This window comes from Anabas testudineus, chromosome 17 (assembly GCF_900324465.2).
Source record: "Anabas testudineus chromosome 17, fAnaTes1.2, whole genome shotgun sequence".
NCBI classification, from domain to species: domain Eukaryota; kingdom Metazoa; phylum Chordata; class Actinopteri; order Anabantiformes; family Anabantidae; genus Anabas; species Anabas testudineus.
The window spans coordinates 3,089,951-3,113,561 of NC_046626.1; the positions used below are offsets into that span (position 1 = coordinate 3,089,951).

The window sequence follows — 23,611 nt, forward strand, 5'->3', positions numbered from 1 at the left end:
CACCTCCTCCAGCTCTTCTGGGGGGACACCGAGGCGTTCCCAGGCCAGCCGAGAGACATAGTCCCTCCAACGTGTCCTGGGTCTTCCCCGGGGCCTCCTCCCGGTGGGACAGGACCGGAAAACCTCCCCTACGAGGCGTCCCGGGGGCATCCGAAACAGATGCCCAAGCCACCTCAACTGGCCCCTCTCGATGTAGAGGAGCAGCGGCTCTACTCCGAGCTCCTCCCGGGTGACTGAGCTCCTCACCCTATCTCTAAGGGTGCGCCCAGCCACTCTACGGAGGAAACTCATTTCGGCCGCTTGTATCCGCGACCTTGTCCTTTCGGTCATGACCCAAACCTCATGACCATAGGTGAGGGTAGGAACGTAGACTGACCGGTAAATCGAGAGCTTTGCCTTTCGGCTCAGCTCCTTTTTCACCACGACGGACCGGTACACCGTCCGCATTACTGCTGCCGATGCACCAATCCGTCTGTCAATCTCATGCTCCCTTTTACCCTCACTCGTGAACAAGACCCAAAGATACTTAAACTCCTCCACTTGAGGGAGGATCTCCCCCCCAACCTGGAGTGTGCAAGCCACCTTTTTCCGGTTGAGAACCATGGCCTCGGACTTGGAGGTGCTGATTCTCATCCCAGCCCCTTCACACTCGGCTGCAAACCGCCCCAGTGCCTGCTGGAGGTCCCGGTCTGATGAGGCCAACAGGACAACATCATCTGCAAAAAGCAGAGATGAAATCCTGTGATTCCCAAACCGGATTCCCTCCGACCCCTGGCTGCGCCTAGAAATCCTGTCCATAAAAGTAATGAACAGGATCGGTGACAAAGGGCAGCCCTGTCGGAGTCCAACATGCACCGGGAACAAGTTAAGTGACTTACTACCGGCAATGCGAACCAAGCTCCTACTCCGGTCATACAAGGACCGAATGGCCCTTAACAAAGGGTCCCGAATCCCGTATTCCCGAAGTACCCCCCACAGGATGCCACGAGGGACACGGTCAAACGCCTTCTCCAAGTCCACAAATCACATGTAGACTGGATGGGCGAACTCCCATGAACCCTCGAGCACCCTAGCAAGAGTGTGGAGCTGGTCCAGTGTTCCACGGCCAGGACGAAAACCGCATTGTTCCTCCTGGAGCCGAGGTTCGACTAGCGGCCTAACTGTCCTCTCCAGCACTCTGGAATAGACTTTCCCAGGGAGGCTGAGGAGTGTGATCCCCCTATAGTTGGAACACACCCTCCGGTCCCCCTTTTTAAAAAGAGGAACCACCACCCCGGTCTGCCAGTCCAGAGGTACTGTCCCTGATCTCCACGCGATGCTGCAAAGGCGTGTCAACCAAGACAGCCCTGCAACATCCAGAGACTTAAGGTACTCAGGGCGAATTTCATCCACCCCTGGTGCCACCGAGGAGCTTACTGACACCTTCGACCAGGGAAATGGACGAATCAACCTCTGAATCCCCAGCCTCTGCTTCCTCAACAGAAGGCGTGTCGACGGGGTTGCGGCACGTTTGGCCTGCCGATACCCATCAGCTGCATCAGGAGTCCCACAGGCCAACCAGGCCTGATAAGACTCCTTCTTCAGCTTGACGGCTTCCCTTACTTCCGGTGTCCGCCACCGAGTTCGGGGATTGCCGCCACAACAGGCACCAGAGACCCTACGGCCACAGCTTCGAACAGCCGCATTGACAATGGAGGTGGAAAACATGGTCCACGCGGACTCAATGTCTCCAGGCTCCCTCGGAACCTGATTGTAGCTCTCCCGGAGGTGGGAGTTGAAGACCTCTCTGACAGAGGGCTCCACCAGACGTTCCCAACAGACCCTCACAATATGTTTGGGTCTGCCAGGTCTATCCAGCTCCCTCCTCCGCCATCGGATCCAACTCACCACCAGGTGGTGATCAGTTGACAGCTCAGCCCCTCTCTTCACCCGAGTGTCCAAGACATATGGTCGGAGGTCAGATGACACAACCACAAAGTCAATCATAGACCTCCGACCTAGGGTGTCCTGGTGCCACGTGCACTGATGGACACCCTTATGCTTGAACATGGTGTTCGTTATGGACAAGCTGTGACTAGCACAGAAGTCCAATAACAAAACACCACTCGGGTTCAGATCAGGGAGGCCGTTCCTCCCAATCACGCCCCTCCAGGTATCACTGTCATTGCCCACGTGGGCGTTGAAATCCCCCAGTAGGACGACAGAGTCCCCAGTCGCAGCACCTTCCAGCAACCATGAGTTGTCTAAGCAACTTTGTCACTAATGAAATTCCTGTAGATCTTTATTGTGACGCATAAACCTTCTATTTGTTACATCTGGAGTCTGTTGTTGTTTCAGCTTCGCAGTACTGTACATTGTCATCCTCACCTTCAGTTGTGGAGGGAGCCAAACAAACAGCAGACAGATATTAAAGTGAGCTGTGTAAGCTGTGCAATCACAGCATGGAGTCTGTGTGGATAGCTCTTGCACATCTGCACACTGGAATTTTAAGCCATTCTTCTTTACAAACTGCTCCAGCTCTGTCAGGTTGCATTGGGTTCAGGTCTGAACAGCCTTTTCAAGTCCATCCACAAATTTTCTATTGGCCACTGCAGAACATTCACCTTGTTGTTGGTAAACCATTTCTGTGTAGCTTTTGCTGTAATCCTCAGGTCATTGTCTTGCTGAAAAACAAATCTTCTCCCAAACTCTAGTTGTCTTGGTGACTGAATAACATTGTCCTCCAGGATTGTCCTAGATTTTGCCGCATTCATTTTACCCTCTACCTTAACAAGCCTTCCAAGGGCTGGCTGATGAGAAGCATTCCCACAGCATGATGCTGCCACCACCGTGGGGATGGTGTGTTTGTGGTGAAGTGCAGTGTTTAGTGTGTGCCAAACATAGTGTCTAGTCTGATAGCCAAAAGGCAACATTTTGATCTCATCAAACCAAAGAACCTCTTCCACTTGACCATGGAATCTTTCACATGCCTATTGGTGATCTTAATTTCTGCTTTAACATGAGTTATCTTCAACAGTGGCTTTCTCCTTGCCACTCTTCCATAAAGTTTTAACTGGTGAAAAAACTGGGCAACAGTTGTACAGTCTCTCCTATCTTAGTTGCTGAAGCTTGTAATTCCCATAGAGTAGTCATCGGTGTGTTAGTGGCCTCTCTCACTAGTCTTCTTCTTGTCACTAAGTTTGTGTGGACAGCCTGTTCTAGACAGATTTAGCCATTCTATATTCCTTACTCCTTACTCACTGTTCAGTGCCTTGGATGGATTTTTTTGTATCCATCCCCTGACTAATGCTTGTCAAGGACCTGTTTTCTGAGTGGCAGGGAGTGTTATTTTGTCTTGATGGTGTAATGGTAGCTAGGAATACTGTGGTATTAAATATATGTGGTATAAAGTGTCTTTATACTGCAATTACTTGAGATGCATGCATTCACTGCACTCAGGTGATCCTCATTTCACTAATTGTGGGACTACTAGTACCAAATATCTGGACCTCTGTTGGACTAGGTCAGTCAAGGGGGTGAATATTAATGCAAACACTGATTTCACCTTACCCTAATATTTTTATTTAATTGACATTACTTTGAGGTATTTACTGATTTTTTTTTTTTTTTTTTGTCAAAGTCACCAACTTTATTGACCATGATAGATTTATAATGTCAATAAGAGAGTGAAACAACTTATACTTTTTATAGCTGCTGTATAACTAGGAGTCATCAGAACCCTGAACTATAGAGCGCAAAACATCCCCACCTCCAAAGAAGCCTAATTGATGGGAGACAGGCATCTCAAGACAGTTCTCAAGACCTGGGGATACCCCATGTAGACCTTCAACAAGGCAGCATCCTGTTCCAGAAAAGGAACAACGGAACAGCTGGAGTCCCAGGTCCAATGCTAGAGCCTAGTCATGCCTTAAATGGCTGGGGTTTCGGAGAAGCTGAAAAGGATTTTTATAAAACAGAGAATACCTCTATTCTTTTTATAACTCACCAACACACTCAGGCAGAGACCCTTCAACCCCATAGATCGGACTCCAAAACATGAGATGAGCAATATAGTGTACGTATTCCAGTACAGTGAAGAATGCTCTGAACTGTAGAGAAACCAAACAGTCGCTATACAGGAGGATGGCACAGCACAGGAGGAGTAACACCTCAGAACCTGAATCAGCTGTGTACCTTGACCCTATGGACAAAAGACACTCTTTCAAGGACAGTGAAGTTCACATATTGGACAGAGAAGACAAGTGGTTTGAGAGAGGTGCGAGGGAAGCCTTGCATTTGCAAATCAACACCCCCTCACTCAACAGAGGTGAAGGCCTTATACACAACCTGTCTCCTAATTCCATGTACACTAGCTGTATTCTAATCAAATGACTACAATATAAATGGGTATATAGTTATAATAGCACTGCCAAACTAAAGAATGTAATGGTGGAAAGACTTTTGCACAATACTGTACATATAAAGAGGAAACTATCCCCATCAAAAACTGATAACAAGTGATGTGCAAGCATGTAATCTCTACAAGGGACCAGGGAACATGTCCCCTTTAATTATAAAAACTGTAATTTTGTTCCCCATTAATTATCATGACTTGTCATTGTTTGCCTTCAGAAGCTACAGGAAAACAAATGTTTCTCTCAAAAGCAATAAATTGGCTCCAAAATGTCCCAGCTCATGAGCTAAGGTTTTTAAGGTTAATTCAGGAAATTGACTGGATATAAAGCAACAACACAAATATGATGCAATACAAAAAAATCAAATATACTTTCAATATTGGTTTCTCTCATATTTGGCTGATATGTGCTGATATGTGTTTTCTGATAAATTTGTTATAGTTATGTATTTCATTATATAAAAAGGGGCTTTTCTAGCATAATTGAAAGCAATGATTGACAGGTCTAGCCTTAACAGCCACAAGGCGACCGGAGGAACAGAGCTGTATGTCTGAGATAAAAAAGCCAGTGCTGTTTTTAACAGCTAACTAACGCTCTTTTTTACATTTTTATATATGATTCACTGTCAACTTTGTCCACCGGTCTGCTGCTGCAATTAACTGTGTGAAACTATGAAGCAGCTGCTTCTTTGTGTTGATTTCGGTAAAATGGTTATTTTTCTTCTAAATCCTGTTATCTCAGTAAGCTAAGTTTTTTTCATTTGGCAGACTTTTTTGTCCAAAGCAACTTATAAGTGAGGTACAAGGCAAACAAAATATCTAAGCCAAGGAGAAGAACCTTAAAAAATGTGTGCTGTTGAGTTGACCACTTTGTAGGGAAGGGTCAGGGCTTTGAACCTGATGCGGGCAGCTACAAGAAGCCAGTGAAGAGATATAAAGAGTGCTTTAACATGTGTCCTCTTTGGTAGATAAAAATAAGTAGTGCTGCTCCATTTTGGATTATCTGGAGGGGTGAGCTGCAATAACAAAAGACACAGCTGCCTTATGGACCTTACAATCCCCTGAAAAATGTGTCACCAGTCTGTTTGGCCCCTCTACTACTGATGATGGTAAGGGTTAAGATGAACAGCACTTGAGTGCTAATGTGCCAGCAGATTCTAGGTGTTACAAATGGAAGAAAATGATGGGTCACGATAAAGATCTGAAGATGTTTAATTACTAACAAATCAGCTAAGACAACTTATGATCACTAGATGTCGCTGTAGGATGTGAAACTGTAAAATCAAAGCGAAGACTATCATGTAACTGTATTTCCTTCAACTTTTTCTAAAAATACATCACAGTACATAAGATAACTGTTAACCCTCCTAGCCTCTCAGTTTTAACAACAATGTTTAATCACTATTTGCTTATAAAACATTTTCAGTTTACCTTAGACAGCTCCTATCCTTACCTTCTCACGTCAGTCTGTTCATGCGTCAGAGCATGGCATTATGCAACTTATGAACAGAAAACAGAAGAATGTTATTTGGTTTTAGTTTATTTGTTTATTGTATTATCAATGATTAACAAACACATTGAGACATGGGTTTTTTTCCATTTCCCGATTCCAACAAAAAAAAAAAAATAAATAAATCCTGATCTGTTTATTTGTTTCTGAAATGGAAATATTGAATAAAAAGATTGTTGTTTACTGAGAACATAACAGTTGTTCTAATGTCACTGTTTTACACCTAGTTTACACCTGGTATTAAGATGCTTCTCGGGTGATCAGATCTCAAGTGGACAATTTAATTCATCCCAAGGCACTTTACAATGTACGATTTAAGACGGTACAGAATATAACCATACACAGAATTATGTAGAAAACCCAACAATCCCACGAGCAAACATGAGGTGAAAGAGAAGTGGAAAAATCCCCTTTGAAGGAGAAAACCTCCAGCTGGGGTCAGGGTGGGTGGCCATTTGCCTTCAGCGGTTTTGGTGAGTAGAAAGAGGAGAGACAAAATAACTAAAGAAAAAGAAAGAAGAAAAAGAACAACAGCAACAAAAAGCAGCAAAAACACTGAGCATGTTGGTTAGGCCAGTAACTCCACACTGGAAACATAGCTCTTAGCCCAGGGATGCCTGCAGAAAGGTTTAGAGAGAAGCATAACTATGAGAAAGAGAAGACTCAAAGTGAATGACATGCAATGGTGGCGTTCATTTGACAAAATAACTTGTCGTGAATTAGAGTTGTATAACGTGTAATAATAAATACTACACAAAATTGTTGGTACCCTTCCGTTAAAGAAAGAAAAACCCACAAAGGTCACTGAAAAAACTTGAAACTGACAAAAGTAATAATAAATACAAATATACTAAAATTAACTCGTGAAAATCAGACCATGTGGAGTTCTATTGAGAGTTGTGGTTCAATAGAAGTAAAAAATAATAATAATAAAACTGACCTGGACAAAAATTATGGTAATCATAACTTAATATTCTGTTCGACAACCTTTTTAGGAAATCATGGCAAGCAAGCAATTTCTGTAACTCTCAATTAGACTTCTGCACCTTTCGACAGGTATTTTGTTCCACTCCTCACTAGCAAACTGCTCCAGCTGTCTTGGGTTTAAAGGGTGCCTTCTCCAGACTGCATGTTTCAGCTCTTTCCACAGATGTTCAATGTGATTTAGATCAGGACTCATAGAAGGCCACTTCAGAGTAGTCCTGTTTTTGGCTGTGTTTTGGGTCATTTTCCTGTTGGAGGACTCAGTATGTAGTACTGTAGTAGTCAGTATTTGCTTCCATCGGTGGAGTCCTCCTGGGTCATCTTCTATTAAGTCCACTTTGGCTTAAACATTGACTGATGGTGTGATCTGACTCCAATGTAACTTGACCTTGGATTTTACCTCTAAGCTTTGGGTGGCTGTAGCTCAATAGGTAGAGCAGCTGTCTGCCAATCATAGGAATCAGTGGTTTGATTCCCGGCTTGGATTTTCATGAGTTAATATTTAGTACATTTTTATTTATTACTTTGGTCAGTTTCAAGTTATTTCAGTGACCTTTGTGGGTTTTTCCTTCATTAACAGAGGGGTGCTAACATGTGTATGTGTATATTCTCCAGATATACATATATATCCAGTTTTAAATATTTATTTGGGCCATTTTGCATACAAAATAAATTAAATAATTAATTGTTTATCTCATTTGTTTAATGGGGTTTGTGTCATCTAGTTTGAGGAGTTATAAAATGTCTATTCATGTTTTAGGTAATATTTATTAAGAATTCTATAATGGGCATAAGATAAAGAAATACTATAGTCAAATAGTATAATTGCACATGACTGTGTGACTTGACCACTGAAATATCCATGATATCTTCACATTTGGTCTTACAAAATTTTGAAATAGACACTCAAACAAATGTCAAACAGTGTCAGATACTTTGAGATTGAGAGAAAACAGCATGTTATCATATTCCTCACCAGGCTAGATAGTGCAGTGTACCCCCTACCCTTAGTTGACACTAACCTCCACCTGTTGCATTGCCGCAAAAGAAGCCAAGCCTTGATCCCATGCCCTCCCAGCTTTCTCCTTTTCAGCAGCTTTTGAACTAGTGTGAATTATAGTGGGAGGAATGTCAGCTTAGATGCCATCAGTGAGGAGGATTTGCAGGTTTTAAGTCTCTGCTCTTTGCCCTCCATGCAGTAGGACTTCCTGGGGGCATGGGACTTCTCTTTGGCACAAAAGTTAAACCTGCCTTTTGCAACAAAGACACATTTAAGGTCTCCAAAGACATTGAACTTAGTTGGCGCGGCACCACCATAGTGACTGGTGGGAAGTCATGCATTGAGAATGAGAGGATGCACAATGGCATGCTGACACAGTGGCACATAATATCTTGGCCTACAAATGTGAGTGAAGTGAATTGCAGGTTTATTTTTAATTCACAGAGCTTTTGTATTTCTCTGCTAGGTTCATAAAGGAACAGATGAGCAGTCTGAAAAATACAGAGATAGAATACAGAGATAACATGCAACAGGTCTCTGCATAAAAAATCTGAACTATTCAGATAGCATGTCTTGTTAATTATCAGAAATGTACTAAAGAATGTGAAAAATAAAAAGTTTATGATTTAAAAAAAAAGTTATTTCCTGGAGAAGTTTATCACCTAAAGGATCACGTAATTCAGTTGGAATCTGAGGAATGTCATTAAAAACTATAATACCTACAACAAACCTCTAAAGCTCACAATTGAGCACCTCTGTTCTGCTACCAGTGGTACCAGATCTACCAGTGGTACCAGATCTGACAGTCTCACTGTGATGACAAAAGTTTTTTATATTTTAGTTTTGTCCTTTTTAAGCACTATGTAATGCCTCATCTGTTCTGCGTCCTTGTCAACACTAAATTTGTATTGTGGACTAAAACTGCTCCAATATTGGTCTCCTGTCATAGTGACACTTCAGCTTTTCCCTCTTTCCACCTTGATGACAATATTATTATTAATATTCATTTATGGGTTTTCATTGGCCCATATCACCAGGACAATAAAGCGGAAAGGCCCCTGTCCACAGCGGTACAATAATGGTTCCCCCATCCAATTGAAATTGAATGAAGGATAGCATCCCAGAGAACCCTATTCTCTGCTGCAACTGGTCACACCCCACCCCACCCTCATCCACCAACCCCCCCACCCCATTCTTAGGGAAACACTGTGACTGACAGTTCCCTTTCACAAGCCTCTGACTGGCAAGGAAGGGGTTGTAGCATTTTGTAGCATGGCATGATAATGACTCAGGCCCAAGCCCATGGTTAAAATGGATTAACAGGGTTTTATTGTTGGGCAGGGGTAGAGATTTTTATAATGGGTTTCAATTAGATTAGTTTGAGTATATGTTTCAAAATAAATTTTTATTCAAATGTAAACATATGATCAGAAAAGGCACGTCTGAAAAAAGTTGTGTCATGTCCCACAGTTTGTTAAATATAGGATTTTAGGCAGGTGTGTGTATGTGGGTGTGAGTGTGCGTGCATCCTTTTTTACATTTTCAGTTTTTTTAGAAACCAGTGATCCATTCAAAGTTCCTGCTCAAAATTATGTAGTGTGGAGTGTCAGGGGCCCAATCCCTGCTCAGGCTCAGTCCAAACACCACCCATAACAAACCTCAGCTGAACACTGCCTGACATTGGTTTTACTGGCTGTAGTAGACTAACTTTATTAACAACAAAACAGCAGCAAAGCACAGACAGTACTCACCTTTTGGATTTATAGACAAACACAGACGTTTCTCTTCTTTCTTCATCCTCTCAGAATCTGAAAATCTGCGTGTATGTGAATTTGCTCATTAATGCCAAAAAGCTAATGTGGCTAACATTAGCTTCTTTCAGACTCCGCAGCAGGATACATTTTCAGGCTAATTACACAGCATGACAGTCAGGATGTTCTAAAGACATCTTGGTGGTGGTGGTGGTGGTGGTGGTGAAGTAGCATGTTTATCTGACACCAATATATAACATAGTGCAGTTCAGCTGCTGCTGCTGTGTCTTTGTACCTCAAAGAGTGTCCTTTTTTTCCGAACTTCATTAATGGTTCACAAAAGACACAGAAGCATCTGGATGGAGGCTATTTAATCTGATTACAACATGTAAATGCTACTTAAATAATTCATTGAAATAACAATTATGTAATTTACTATAATCCCTGAAAGTTGCAATTATCCATTTGAGTTTTTCAAACTAGTATCTACATTTACCAACTCATGTACTGTCACACTAACAAGAGATTTTTAACTGTGATTAAAACATAATTGTACTTGCATATACTGATTTATTAGTCTTTGAAATGTTTTACTTGAACTATTTTGTATTCTCTCAAAGCGTGGACTGCTGGAAGCCACTGCTGCTGGTTCAAAATATTCAATCTGTGCTTTACAGTTTGTGAGATATTAATCAAAACACACAGTTCTTTGCAATGTTGTTTTTGTGTCCTGCTTGTCAAACAACAAAACACGTCACCTGTTTCTCACCGTTCATGAGTTTCTAATTAAGGTAGCATTTATATATGCTAACTATTTGTGTAACAGCAATATATACACTGGAGATCATCTGATCAAATTCAAAGGAACTGCCTTACACGTTTGGTTACAGGTTGCGTGTTACAGGTTGCACTGGGCTGCATGAAAGTTGTTGGCTGAACGGGTGACAAATTCAGGGATGGAATTGCATGTTGTCATAGAAGGTTCTGATAAACATTTGCATTCACTGTGCCATGTAGCTGTGTAAGAGGCCCAATTCCTCCTGCAGAAAACATTTCCTAAACCATTACACTTCCTCCTCCACCTTTTACTGACTTCTTTAAACACTTTGGGTTCAGTTTCTCCCTAGTCAATGACAAACTTAATGTTGTTCATCCGAACCAAATAAATTAAACATGCTTTCATCACTAAAGTAAACATTGGACCAGCTCTTCTCTGTCCCCACAACATGCTCCTCAGCAAATGTTATTCTAGCCTTTTGATTTTTTCTTCTAAAAAGAGATTTGGTCACTGCAGAGTGGGCTTTCAGTCCAAATAAAAATAAATGTTGAGACACTGTACGATGAGACAGATCCTTAGTTACTTCCTCAATCCTGCTCAGCATTGAACTGATGAGCAATTGCAACTGCAGTGTTGAACTCATTTCCCATTGACATTCTACGTATCATCTTGTCCTCCCTTTCATTTGTCTTTCATAGATGTCCAGCCTTCTTAGGGGACTTGTATGAGTTTCTGACATTGTAAAGAAGCAATATTCTGGAAATCACAGATTTAGAACTTTTTTGCTAGTGCCAATAGGGTCATCTCTTTGCCTTTCATCTGGACAACCTGCTGCCAAAGTCAGTGAAAACTCCAGGTGCTAAATTAACACCAATAACTGGGAGGTATCTCAGTTATAAGTGTCAATTTTGATCAGTGTTATTTTTTAAAAATTTTTAACTGTGCTTCAAAATATATGTAACTACTGAAACATGGTAAAATACTGCTATTTTACTCCTGTTTAGATTATTTCAAATAGGACCAAGCTGTGACCTCGATATTTTGAAATTGTTCTCTAATGTTACAGCCTTGCTCCAAAATTGATTAAATTCATTATATTCCTCAACATTCTACAAACAATACTCAAAATACCAAAATTTAAATCTTGGCAAATTTATTAAAAATAAAAATTAACAAATCAATCAATTCATCAACTGAATTGCACACAGGTTGACTACAAGTAATGCATCAGAGCTCTATTTTGTAAGCATTCACAGCCTTTGCCATGACATTCAAATTGAGCTCTGATGCATTCTGTTTCCACTGATCATCCTTTAGATGTTTCTACAACTTGTTTTTAGTCAACCTGTGTGAAATTGAGTTGATTGGACATGATTTGGAAAGGCATACACTTGCCTCTCTATAAGGCCCCTCAGTTAACCCATCAGTTAACAGTGCATGTCAGAGCACAAACCAAGCCATGAAGTCCAAGGAATTGTCTGTAGACGAAGATCCCAATAAGCACATTTAGCTCCATTATCAATTGTGGAAGAGGCTTGGAACCACCAGGATTCTTAGAGCGGGCCGTCTGGCCAAACTGAGCGATCGAGAGAGAAGGGCCTAAGTCAGTGCGATGTGATCAGTGGGCATGACCAGGAAGAGAACACAGCCAATTCTGAAAAGAAGACAAAAGGCATCAGGGGATAATATCTACATTGTTAAAATCCAGTTCATCTGCAAGATGCCCTCCAACCCTCCCCTCTTGGTCTCTGGTCTATCACCCCAACCCCCCCCCCACCCCCACTCTGCCACCTTTTGACCATTGAAGACGAGGAAGATTTTCTTCTTTGATCACTGAAGGACAGAGGGGGATGAATGGGCTAAAAGAAGCAGTTAAAGCAGTGCAAGGGCTGAGAAAAGGAATGGTTTACACTGCACTTGGCTTCTCCTAAGGGGTTCCTGCATGTCCTCTCTCCTCCACTAATCCTTCCCCTCCTTTTAGCTTTTCTAACCCATTCCAGGGTGCAAAGAGCACCCCCCCCAGCACCCCATTTCACCCTTTTCAAAATCATGTTCCCTATCACCCAGTATTCTTCCAGGAAAGTGGGAGCAGGGGATGTACCTGTCTTGACCTGTCTAGACACCAACACCACCACTATTTACTTCTCAAAGGAGTAATAGGAAGACGTTGGTGGAGTTTGGCTGTAGAGGTAGAGTGGGTATTCAGACAGGTCAGATTTGGAGGGTGAAGTTTGCTAGTCAGAATGGAGAAAACCTAGCGGAGGTTGTACTGCTGACCCACACATCCCCATAGTGAAACACAACAGGCCTGTCACCCTGAGTAGTAAAGAGGTTTTGCCTTTGGTTTGGTTGTCATTGTAGTGACATCAATACAGATTTGTATGTGTATTTTTCATATTTTTAGTTGTATAACTAATTATTTAGGTTTGATCTCTTTTCTAGTTTAGTCTATGTAGTTACTTAACTTAAGAATTTCAGAACATTTACACTGTCAAGCAGTTTATTGTGTCCTCTATATGTTTTTATTCTCTGTATGTGTTGTGTGGCCAGGTACCTCTTGCTCGCTCAGAAACTCACCTCAGCGAGCTCCTGGATGGAGTGTGCAACAGCATGAGTGACTACGCTCTGCATGTGGACCCAGACACTGAGCACAAAGAATATATGAGGTTTGCTCCCAGAAGTGGGGTCACCAGGGACTTCCCTGACTTCAAAAACTTCCAGTTTGATGGACCTGAGGCATCCAATGTCCTGAGATTTGCAGTGAGTGCAGTTGATGTAGAAATAGTAGAATATTCGTTATGAATATCTGTGATTAAAATTCCTATCGTTGGTAATTGCAGGAACACCTTGTGTAATACACAGAAAAATTAAGTATATTTAGGCAGTTTTGAATAATAGGGAAGTATCTAATCATGTAAACCTAAGCAGCCTTATAGGTTAATTGTTATTGCCATAATGTTTGACATCCCAGTCCACATCCTTTAATCCTTTAAAGCCACAAAAAAGTGGCTGATATCCACGATATACATAGTTGTCAGTGTTATAGAAACACCAAACAAAAATTACACATCTTTTGTGTAAAATCAGTCCCTTTGGCTTTGTAACTACAGTTACTTAAGATTCAGACCTACATTTTGTTTACCATACTATTCATTATTTAGCTATGGTTATTGATGGCAGATATGAAAACTGAAAATGTTTTGTAAATTTCATATGTCAAAGTCAAACTAAATGTAAATAATTGTGTGGTAGTTTTAAATTGGGAGCTCTCTATGCTGGTGTTTATGATCCTGCTGGTGCTCCATGTAATACATTAGAATTCACAGGTCTTGTATGTCAAAGCCTCCCTATAATGGAAGAACAGTCAAGCAGAGCCAGGCTTTGGGCAAGTGGCCATCTGCTTCAACCTGTCCTCAAACATCCTAACCTTGTAAATAATTGGATTTTGGAGTGATGACATAGCTGAATGAATGGTAGGGTAAGATTAATTTTATTTTATGGTTATAGTTAGGCAATTAGTTTTTATAGTTATTCAACTTAAGGTAGCGTGAACATGAAATTAGAAATCAATTCTGCCCAGCCTTCCCTCTCCTTGCTCTACTGGGCTCTGCTACACTACCCCTACATTCTGCCCAATTAAAATGAAAACATATTTAGTTACCATTCTGAAATTACAATAAATAATAATGTTACAAAACAACCAAACAAGCTGAAATAATTGAAAATTCGAGGGTTGAACCTCTCTCAAAACCTTTGAGCAGCGTATATCTCTGCAGGACTCTGTTTAAGAAGTCTGACTTTACATGGGGCCTCAACAGCTCATATTTAGGTAATACCACAGATAAAGTGTTTTTCCTCTGCTTGTATTTTTATAGTGTGAAACGGTTGTGGAGGAGCTGGAAGATGACATCATCTCTCTGTTCAGCCAGGACATAGAGCATGTGCAGGAGGAGTTATGCAATAGAGTCTCAGGTATCAGCTTACTTACACATTTTACACCACCTCCTCCATGCACTAGATGAATAACACTGATAAATTATCTAATGTTTGATTACAGAAACATTTGTTTGTTATCCCACACCTATTTTGGCCTTGCTTGTTCCTACATTTTAATATTTTCATCAAATATAATGCATGTACATTAGGCTGTACCTTGTGTTTTTTAGAAAAAATAATATATTAGATATCTGAAGCATCTAATCTGTGTTTAACAAACTCACAATCAGAGAACTAAAATGTTCCAGAAAACCCTCTTAAACATTTAATGAAAGTTTAGTTTTGTTTAACACTTAAGGCCACTTTTTAATGTGTCGCAGTTGTTAATGATACAAATCATTAACTTCAACATTCCTTTGTTTTTCTGTTTCGGATTTCAGACTACTGTCGAGACAGCAATCACTCAAAAGAGGAACTATAGTGGTGTGGTATATTGTTCAGTGAATGAAGATAGATGCAGATATGACATAAAAGAGGCCTTAAAATATTTGTTTGTTATTTTTAAAGTTTGAATCTTTTTGAAAAAAATAAAAGAAGTGATTTTGAGAAAACACAATATGCACATTAATTTTGTGAGATTTGGATATTTAAAGTCTTATTATTTGTTGTCAGTTGCTTGGTTTTACAGTGACAGTTAAGCTTCTACTAATGCCCAAAAGTTTTTCTCAAAAAACTGATTAATCACTATCTTGAAAAAAAATGAAAATGTATTGCTGATAAAAATAATAATTTCTTAATGTCCTAGTTCTATAATGATGTATGGTTTGTTATTTCAGTTTTTAGAAATATAATGATAGACCAGTTTTAGATCTAACATTCTAAAATCTTTTTTGCTCTCTAAATGGCTCTAATTTAATGCACGCAGGAAGCTAAGTGGGATATCTACTAATTTTAGTGTCGCTTCTTCAATCCCTGGCTCCTCCAATGTGGGAGCATCCAAAGTGTGTGTGTTCCTCAAACCTAAGTGCCCAAATGATTAAAAATGTGCAGATTAGACATGAGTTTCAACTTAAAGTGAGCACACGTCTCTCATGAAATGTAGCAGGTTTACAGACTGGAGCAAACACTGTAGAATCTATTGTCTATTTGGAACAGATATAAAAGCAACTGATTGCTGAGTGGCCAGAACACTAATTGATGTGCAAAATGTTGCATGTTCACTGGGGTATAGCAAGTTAGCAGCACAGACTGCAGTATTACTCAAAGGTTTCTTTTCTTGGCTGACTTATTACCTATTAAGGTTGGACCATAATAAAATGTTTAAAAAGTTAAGCACTATAAATACTTTCTGATTGCACTTTAAATAAAAACAGAATGTAATGATTTGGAAATCTCATAAACCCATATTTCTTTCACAATAGAACAAAGAAACATATTAAATATTGAAGCTGAGAACCATTTTTAGAAAAGGAAATTGAAATTGATGGCAGCATCAAAAAGGTTTGGACAAGGCAAGGACATACAGAAGTTGTGGCAAAAAAGTTTTATCAAAACAAAAATATTTGTTTTGTTCAAATTTTTCAATTTACATTTATATGGAATCTTTTGTTCCATCTGTTCATGTGTACATACAAAACTCAAATCAAGGATTTCCTTCTTATACCCTTATAACGAGACATCAACTTTTGCAAAGATTGTGTAGATTGTTCTAAATATTTAAATATATCTGCAACTGCTAAATTTATAATATGAATGTTCTTCTACAGTTTAGATTACCTTTATTATTTGTTTGTACACAAGGTCTTCGCCTAAAGATTGGAGTTTTGTTTGGTGCTACATGTACATTTTATTAAACAACACATAAGCATTTTATGTATTAAATCACAAAGATTTTAGGTGAGCAAAAGTAAGAGTGTTAGAAAAGTGCTGTCCATGCACAGAAAATTAAGCCATTTTAAAGCTGATGGAAGAGAAAAAAAAACAAGTGACACTATACAAACATTGGCCATAGCCATTTAGAATGTCCTGAAAAAGAAAGGAACCACAGATGTCTGAAGAACACATACAAAACTAGAGAAAAATGACAACAGCTAATGACAAATGCATTGTTAGAGCTGTGAAAAAAAATCTCATACCAACTGTTAAATTAAATTACGAACAACCAAACAAAGCAGAAGTAAAGGTACAGAGATAAAAACGGTGACTTCTGGAACAAAGCCTTTTTCTTTGGGGTTAACTAGACCAAAATTAACCTGATTAATAGTTCAAGTTAAGGACGAACAAAAGATTTGCTCAGCAACCTTGAGTCCAATCAGTGTGATGATATTGGATGTGTTGCTCAAAGCTGTCCTGCCCTTTAAAAACACACACCAGTTTTGGGTTTACTGTTGCAGCACTGTTGCTACTCTCCCTAGGCATGGTCGTCCTGTTAAGATTACTGCAAGAGCACAGTGCAGAATGCTGAATGAGGTAAAGAATAATCCTAGAGTGTCAGCTAAAGACTTCCAGAAATCTTTGACACATGTTAACATTTTTGTTGACACATCTACAATAAGGAAAACATCAGACAAGAATGGAGTACATGGGAGGACACCACAGAGGAAGCCATTGCTGTCCAAAATAAATATTGCAGCATGTTTGAAGTTTGCAAAAGAGCACCTGGATGTTCCACAGCACTACTGGCAAAATATTTTGTGGACAGATGAAACCAAAATTGAGTTGTTTGGAAAAAACACACAACACTATGTGTGGAGAAAAAAGGTCACAGCACACCAACATCAAAACCTTATCCCCACTGTAAAACATGGCAGAGGGAGCAACAAGATAAACTTTATTGTCATTGCAACATCGTACAACGAGATTAAGGTGCCAAGCAGCCTGTGCCATATATAAAATAAAAGAAATTAAACAGAATAAATAATTAAAGACAGTTAAAGAAAAAAAAAAAACAATATAAGAACAAACAACCATCAAGTAAACAAAAGAACCTCGCATTTGTGCTCCAGACCAGCTCTCACTCCCACAAGTGAGCTTTCTGTCACAGTTACTATACTAGTTTCTATAGTCCGGTCTTTACAGTGTTTAAAGTTTTTATTACTGCGGGATAAAAACTTCTCTTAAGTCTGTCAGTCCTAGTTTTTATTGACCTGAACCTTCTCCCTGATGGCAGCAGTTCAAACAGAGAGTGTCCAGAGTGTATAGTGTCCCTGAGAATGTTCTGGGCTTCTTTGAGGCAGCGGGAACTGTAACTAAATTCTTCTAGAGGGAGGTAAGGGCAACCGGTGATCCTCTGTGCTGTTTTGATGACTGTCTGGAGAGCTTTCCTCTGTGCCACTGTGCATCTGCTGAACCAAACAGTATGTGAGGATGCTCTCAATAGAGCATCCCTAAAAGGACACCAGCAGTCTCTGGGAGATGTTGTTATTCCTGTTATTCCTTTAAGTACCCTTAGGAAGTGCAGTCTCTGCTGGGCCATTCTTAGTCTCTCTTCTCTCACTGATGGACCTCAGTTTTCGTCCTCCTCGTCTTAGAGGTGTTAAGGAGATATCGTTGTGTAGGTCTGATCTGCAACTACAGGAAACGTTTGGTTGAGGTTATTGCTGTCAAAGACAGGTCAACCAGTTATTAAGTCCAAGTCCTTTTTCCACCCTGCACTGTGAATGTTTACATGTTATGTTCAATAAAAACATGAAAACATATAATATTTGTGTACTATTATTTTTAGCAGACTGTGTTTTTGTATTTTGTATTTTTTTATTGTTGTGAGTTAGATGAAGATCGGAGCACATTTTATGACCAATTATGCAGAAAACCATGAAATTAAAATTAACAAAAAACAAACGCCTTTGCATAGGGTAAAAGAACCAGTGAGGAGACAGAAGAATGTGAAAATATTGTCTGACATTAAACCGGTCCCTGTCGCAAAAAAGGTTGGACGTGGTTCGTCTTAACTTCAAGGCCTCTGGCGCGTCCACAGGCAATGGACAGGCGGGATTATACAAAGTCAGGCACACACTGAATTGGATGCTATAGAGGGAGCCAGGGAAAAGTTTTTAGATGACACTGTCATTCTCAGATTGCTAACAAAAAATCTGGGTAGCCATAAATGGTGTGGATAAGTTTGTAGACTGGTGTGACATTCACAGATTACATACAAGTAAAACTGTGAAGATACTGCTGGATTCCAGTTCAGTTGGTGTCCAGAGTCCTGCGGTCATACAAAGAAACACCATCAAACAGGCCTGGGGGCTTGGTCGGTCACTGACCCTTGGGTGACTATTGATCACGTAGGCCAAAGGACCAAATTTCCATGTAGATTCTACTGGCCTATCTGAAAAAATGTGCCACTGCTTCTCACAGAAATTAGAATGTTTGTAATGTTTTTACCTCTGATGTTTGTAATGTTTTTAACTCTCATGTATGACTAAGTGCAACTTACAAGCTGTTCCCAAGTGAAAGGAACACACTTGTATTGATTTTTTCTGATTGCTGGCCTTGGCTTCCCTGGCTTCTTCATGTTGTTGTTTTGCTGCTTGAAGCTCTTGCTAATAATGTTGTCTAGTGAAATCTACCTGTGATCAGTGCTCCTCAGGGCTCTCACGGCTACTCTCCTTCAGCCTCTGGCTGGAGTCATCAAGTATTCAGCTGCTAAGCTCCTGCTCAGCTTCCATTTTGCAGAGCCCTTGCTATTCTACAGCTCCCCCCTGACATTGCTACCCTACCCCACCAAAGATACATAGAGGGTCTAACCCTGCTTTTTATCATTATCACTATTCAGGATAACACGGAGCTCTACATTACTTGCCCACATTAATAATGTAGCAAAGTCAGCCTACTGCTTGCCTACTTTTGCAGCATCAACCTTGGCCCTCCATACCATGCCAACCTCTTCCAAATCACCATACCTGCCCTCACCCTTAGATCCTCTTCATCTATTCTCCTCACTGTTCCCTCTGCTCGCCTCACTACTATGGGGGACAGAGCATTCAGTTGCTCTGCCCCCAACTAGCAGCTGGTTAGTGTAGTGGCTAAGCTTCACTGCCTTCCATGTGGGAGATTAGGGTTTATATCCCTGCTGTGACCTCCAGTAGCTGTCCTTAGGCAAGACCTCCTTATGCTTAGCCTGCCTAACCTTGTAAGTCTCTTTGGATAAAAGTGTCTGCCAAATGACTAAATGTAACTAATTCCATCCTTCTTATCTGACCTTTGTACTGTCAATTCACCCCATACTTCAAAACATATCTCTTCAGGCGTTCTTACTCTTTATGAGTGGTAGGCCTGTACACATTTAAGTTTAGATGACGGTAGATGCTGTGACTACCATCCATGTTTAGTTGTTTTCTATTGCATTTTATTGTCTTCTTCTACTGTCTATTGTATTTTTCTTATTTGCTTTTATCTGGTATCTATGGTGACCTTTATGGTTTATTGAACTTTTATTGAATTTTATTGTCTTTTATTGTCATTCTTCTAATTAGCTTTTATCTGTACTGTAACCTTCAGTGTCCTGAAAGGCACCCACAAATGAAATGTATTATTACTATGATTTTTTTTTTACCTTTTATCTAATTCACTGTAGGTCAGAAGAGGCAGCAGGGCCAAAACTCCTGTCCTTGATAATAGTCTTTATGATGACTAAGATAAAATAAAAATATATTTAGCAATATTTCATGTTTTTTATTTTCCCAGGTTTTCCATGTTTTAGAGTCTGGTGCCTCTCTGGGTATAGGAAAATAACTGCACATGTGGTTTATGGATTTACAGCAAGCAAGACCAGCCTACTGGACCAGGACACTATAGTGGGCATGACCTTCTGCTCATCTGGTTGCTCATGCTGTACACACAGGTCCTCTGATAACAGGTCCACAAAGACTTTCCCCACAGTTGCTTAGCTGCTGGACTTGTAGTCAGTGATGGTCCTCATTCCCCACCACACCTCCCTGGTGTTGTTATATTGAAGACTTTGTTACAATTTTTTCCTATAAGTCTCCTTCCTCTTCCTGATCCTGACAGACAGCAGTCTCTGGACCCTCATTGTTGTCTGCCTGTCTCCTGACCTCAATGCCTTCTTTTTGTCATTCAGGATGGCTTTGATGTTTTGAGTCACCCGGGGCTTGTTGTTCGGAAAGCAGCAAATGTTTTTTGTGGGTACGTGGGAGTCCACACAGAAATTGATATAGTCAGTGATGCAGTCCGTCAGTCCTCAACTTGAGGTTCACAGAGAGTCTTCCAATTTGTCTCTTCAAAGCATTGCTTTGAAGCATACCCATACATTATCAAGACCGTAATGCGGGACCAAGATGATGGAGCACAGAAGTCAGAGGCCAGTCTCCAGATCCTGGTTTAACCACATTCTGGCCATTGGACTCAGGGTTGAAATCGGATGACAGGCTTAAAGAGGTCCCAAACGCCTACAGAAGCTGAAATGTATCTTTGAATTAGGTACCATTCAGAAACAATGTCTCTGGGGATGTCATGCAGCTGGACTTCATGTTGTAGGAGCAGGTCTGCAGCCTTGCGAGTGGAGGGGAGTTTGGCAAATGGGACAATTAGAATCTGTCAATGACTGTAAGGATTGTAGTGTGGCCATGGGATGGAGGAGGGAGGTATGGTTACAAAGTTTATTCAGATAGGGACCAGGGATGACAAGGGACAGGTCAGGGGCAAAGAGTCTATAAGGGTGTTGACAGGATGGCTTGCATTGGGCACATTCAGGTAATATAGACACATACTACTTAATGTCCCCTTTCCAGGTGGACCACAGGAACCTCTGTTGGAAGCAGATTTGAACTACCTTCAGGTGGCAAAAGAGATGGGAGGAATCGCATCAACACAGGACCAACGATCGTAGAAGGCCACAAATGTATAAAAGGCCAGGAGGACAGCCAGATGGAGCTGGATCATAAGACTGGAGGATTTCTGTTTCAATGGAGGTGAGACCAAGTCAAGCAGGGGCAGGCAGAATAAAGTCAGGTTCAGGTTCAAGTTTGTGGTCTTTAAAACATTGGAACAGACATTGGTTTCGCATTTCTTGGATCCAAGTCGATATGACAAGGTGAAGTGAAATCTGCAAAAGATTAAAGCCCACTGGGCTTGATGGAAATTCACCACTCTTCCAGTGTCAACTTCACAGCCAGCAGTTCCCTGACAGGCAGCACGGGAAGGCGGCATATGGGTGGATCTTGTGGTCGTTCTCTGCCAGCTGGGAAAGCACCACAGCTACTCCAGTGTCTGAAGCATGCACCTCAACAATAAATTGTCACGAGGGGTCTTGAAGTGTCAGGATCAGAGGGAAAAGTTTCTTAAGTTGGTCAAATGATTTCTGAGTTTCAGGAGTCCAAAAGAACTTTGGAGGAGGAGAGTTGGTGCAAGGGGCTGGCTATCTAACTGTATCCCAGAATAATGTGCTAATAAAAGTTGCAGAAGACCCAAAGATCAGGATGAAGATCAGAATGTCATCAAGTTAAACAAATTTATTCAACATATGTCCCAAAACATCATTGACCAAGTTTTGGAACATGACTGCTGTATTTGTCAGAATAAACTGCATGACCTGATATATTTAAAATGAAGGCTATTTTGTGAGTGGTATGTGTTTCTGAGATCCAACTTGGTGAAAATGGTGGCTCCCTGCACTAGCTCAAAGACACAAGAGATGACAGACAATGGGCCATAGAGGAAGGAGGAGTCCAGCACCCAGGGCCTCATCCAAGTATTTCTGCATTGCCTTATGTTCTGGGGCAGACAAGGACTAAAGACAATCACAAAGGGGAGAACAGCCAGGAAGGGGCTGCATAGTCAGGTCACTGAGGTGATGGTGAAGTGGCCCTGGTCTTATTGAAGACTAGCTTCAGGTCATGATACTCGAGCGGAACTTTGGTCAGGTCAGGAAATTCCTCCGCAGGAGTCGCAGACAGCAAACAATCTTTAGTCCCTGGCATTTTGAAATGTTCTTATTATACTCTTATTGTATGTATATGTTAGTTTTAATTATTTTATGTTATTTTTACTCTTTTCTGTTTTACTCTGTTACTTACTTACTTTTACTTACTGAGCTTTTACCTGGACTGGGGTCTGTGAGGCAGAGTATTAAAGTCCAAGCTTCTGTACTGACTGTTCGTCAATAAATGTGGGGGCCAGAAGAGGGTGAGGTTGGTTGGAAACATACAAAATCACAGAGGTTAGTGGCCAGGCGTTGGCAGATCGAAGCACAGTTGGGCTCAACAGTGACCATGCTCATGCTGTTAAGTCTTGTCTTTTGACTGGCACGCAGAAACTCTGTGACCAGGATCTCTGTAGTGCAGAGAGAGGTTTCCTCAAAAGCATCAGCCACACTCTTCTGGTGATAACTGAGTTTGGCTGATCTTCATAGGTTCTGGAGAGAAGGGACAAGGAGCAAAGGATGTTTTCGAAGGTTCAATTGCCAATCTGGAGGTAGGTCTTGTAAAAGAAACTTTAGGGTGATGAGTTCTCTGTTAAGACAGGTATAAGACAAAATGTTTTTGGAAGTTTTCTAGCTGCTAGCTCATCCTTAACTTTCTGCGACAGACCCGTGTAGTACTGAGCTATTTCAGTCACAAGCAGCTGCCAAAGGTCTGAATTCAACCGCATAATCAATTACAGACCTGTTGCCTTGCTCTAGCCAGTGTAGCCTCCCTTTCTAGTTTAGCAGGCTCAAGTGCTCTGGCCAATATTTAAGAAAATGTTGTGAATGAGTCACATGATAAAGATTCTTGAGCCCCATTCACAAGCTGTTCCAGAGAGAAGTGACTTTAATGCTAATGGCATAAAATTTTCCCTTGGGAAAATTGTTGTTTGGACAGCTGCAGTAGATGATGGTGTTACTGTGGGGTTTTGGTGCCTTGTCCTAGGACACCTTGACATGTACCGGAAGTTGAACCACTGGCCCTAGGGTTTTTAGACATCTGCTCTAACAACTGAGCTGCCTGCTAAGGTTTTTATATAGCGGTCTTAACAGTGGATGGACTTCACAGGAAGCCAAGCCTCCCTTGACCAGAGCCTCCCAACTTCCCCAGTCAGCAGAGCCTGACATTATAGCCAGATTGTACTGTGAGATAAGACAAACAGAGGCACAAAAAACATTAATTCAATTAATAGCTATAATTATAATATATACAGTGCTATACTGTTGCTAAACTCATTGTACAAAAAGGTGTGTCTGTTGAGTCTGCCCTTAGTAATAGAAATTGAACACCTGTCGGAGAGCTGTAACAGAAGTTAATATTTTATTAAATATGAC

At 40.9% G+C, this 23,611-nt stretch overlaps 1 protein-coding gene across 2 annotated transcripts in view; it reads left to right on the forward strand.

Annotated features, from left to right (window-relative positions):
- cnpy1 (canopy FGF signaling regulator 1) overlaps positions 1 to 14,968 on the forward strand; it is a 22,630-nt gene extending 7,662 nt beyond the window's left edge. For both annotated transcript variants that reach the window (XM_026375499.1, XM_026375500.1), the window contains exons 4-6: positions 12,967 to 13,176; positions 14,292 to 14,388; positions 14,793 to 14,968. In XM_026375499.1, the coding sequence (XP_026231284.1) occupies positions 12,967 to 13,176; positions 14,292 to 14,388; positions 14,793 to 14,833 (348 nt within the window). In that variant the 3' untranslated portion in view covers positions 14,834 to 14,968. The remainder of the gene's footprint in view (positions 1 to 12,966; positions 13,177 to 14,291; positions 14,389 to 14,792) is intronic.
- The last annotated feature ends 8,643 nt before the right edge of the window (positions 14,969 to 23,611 follow it).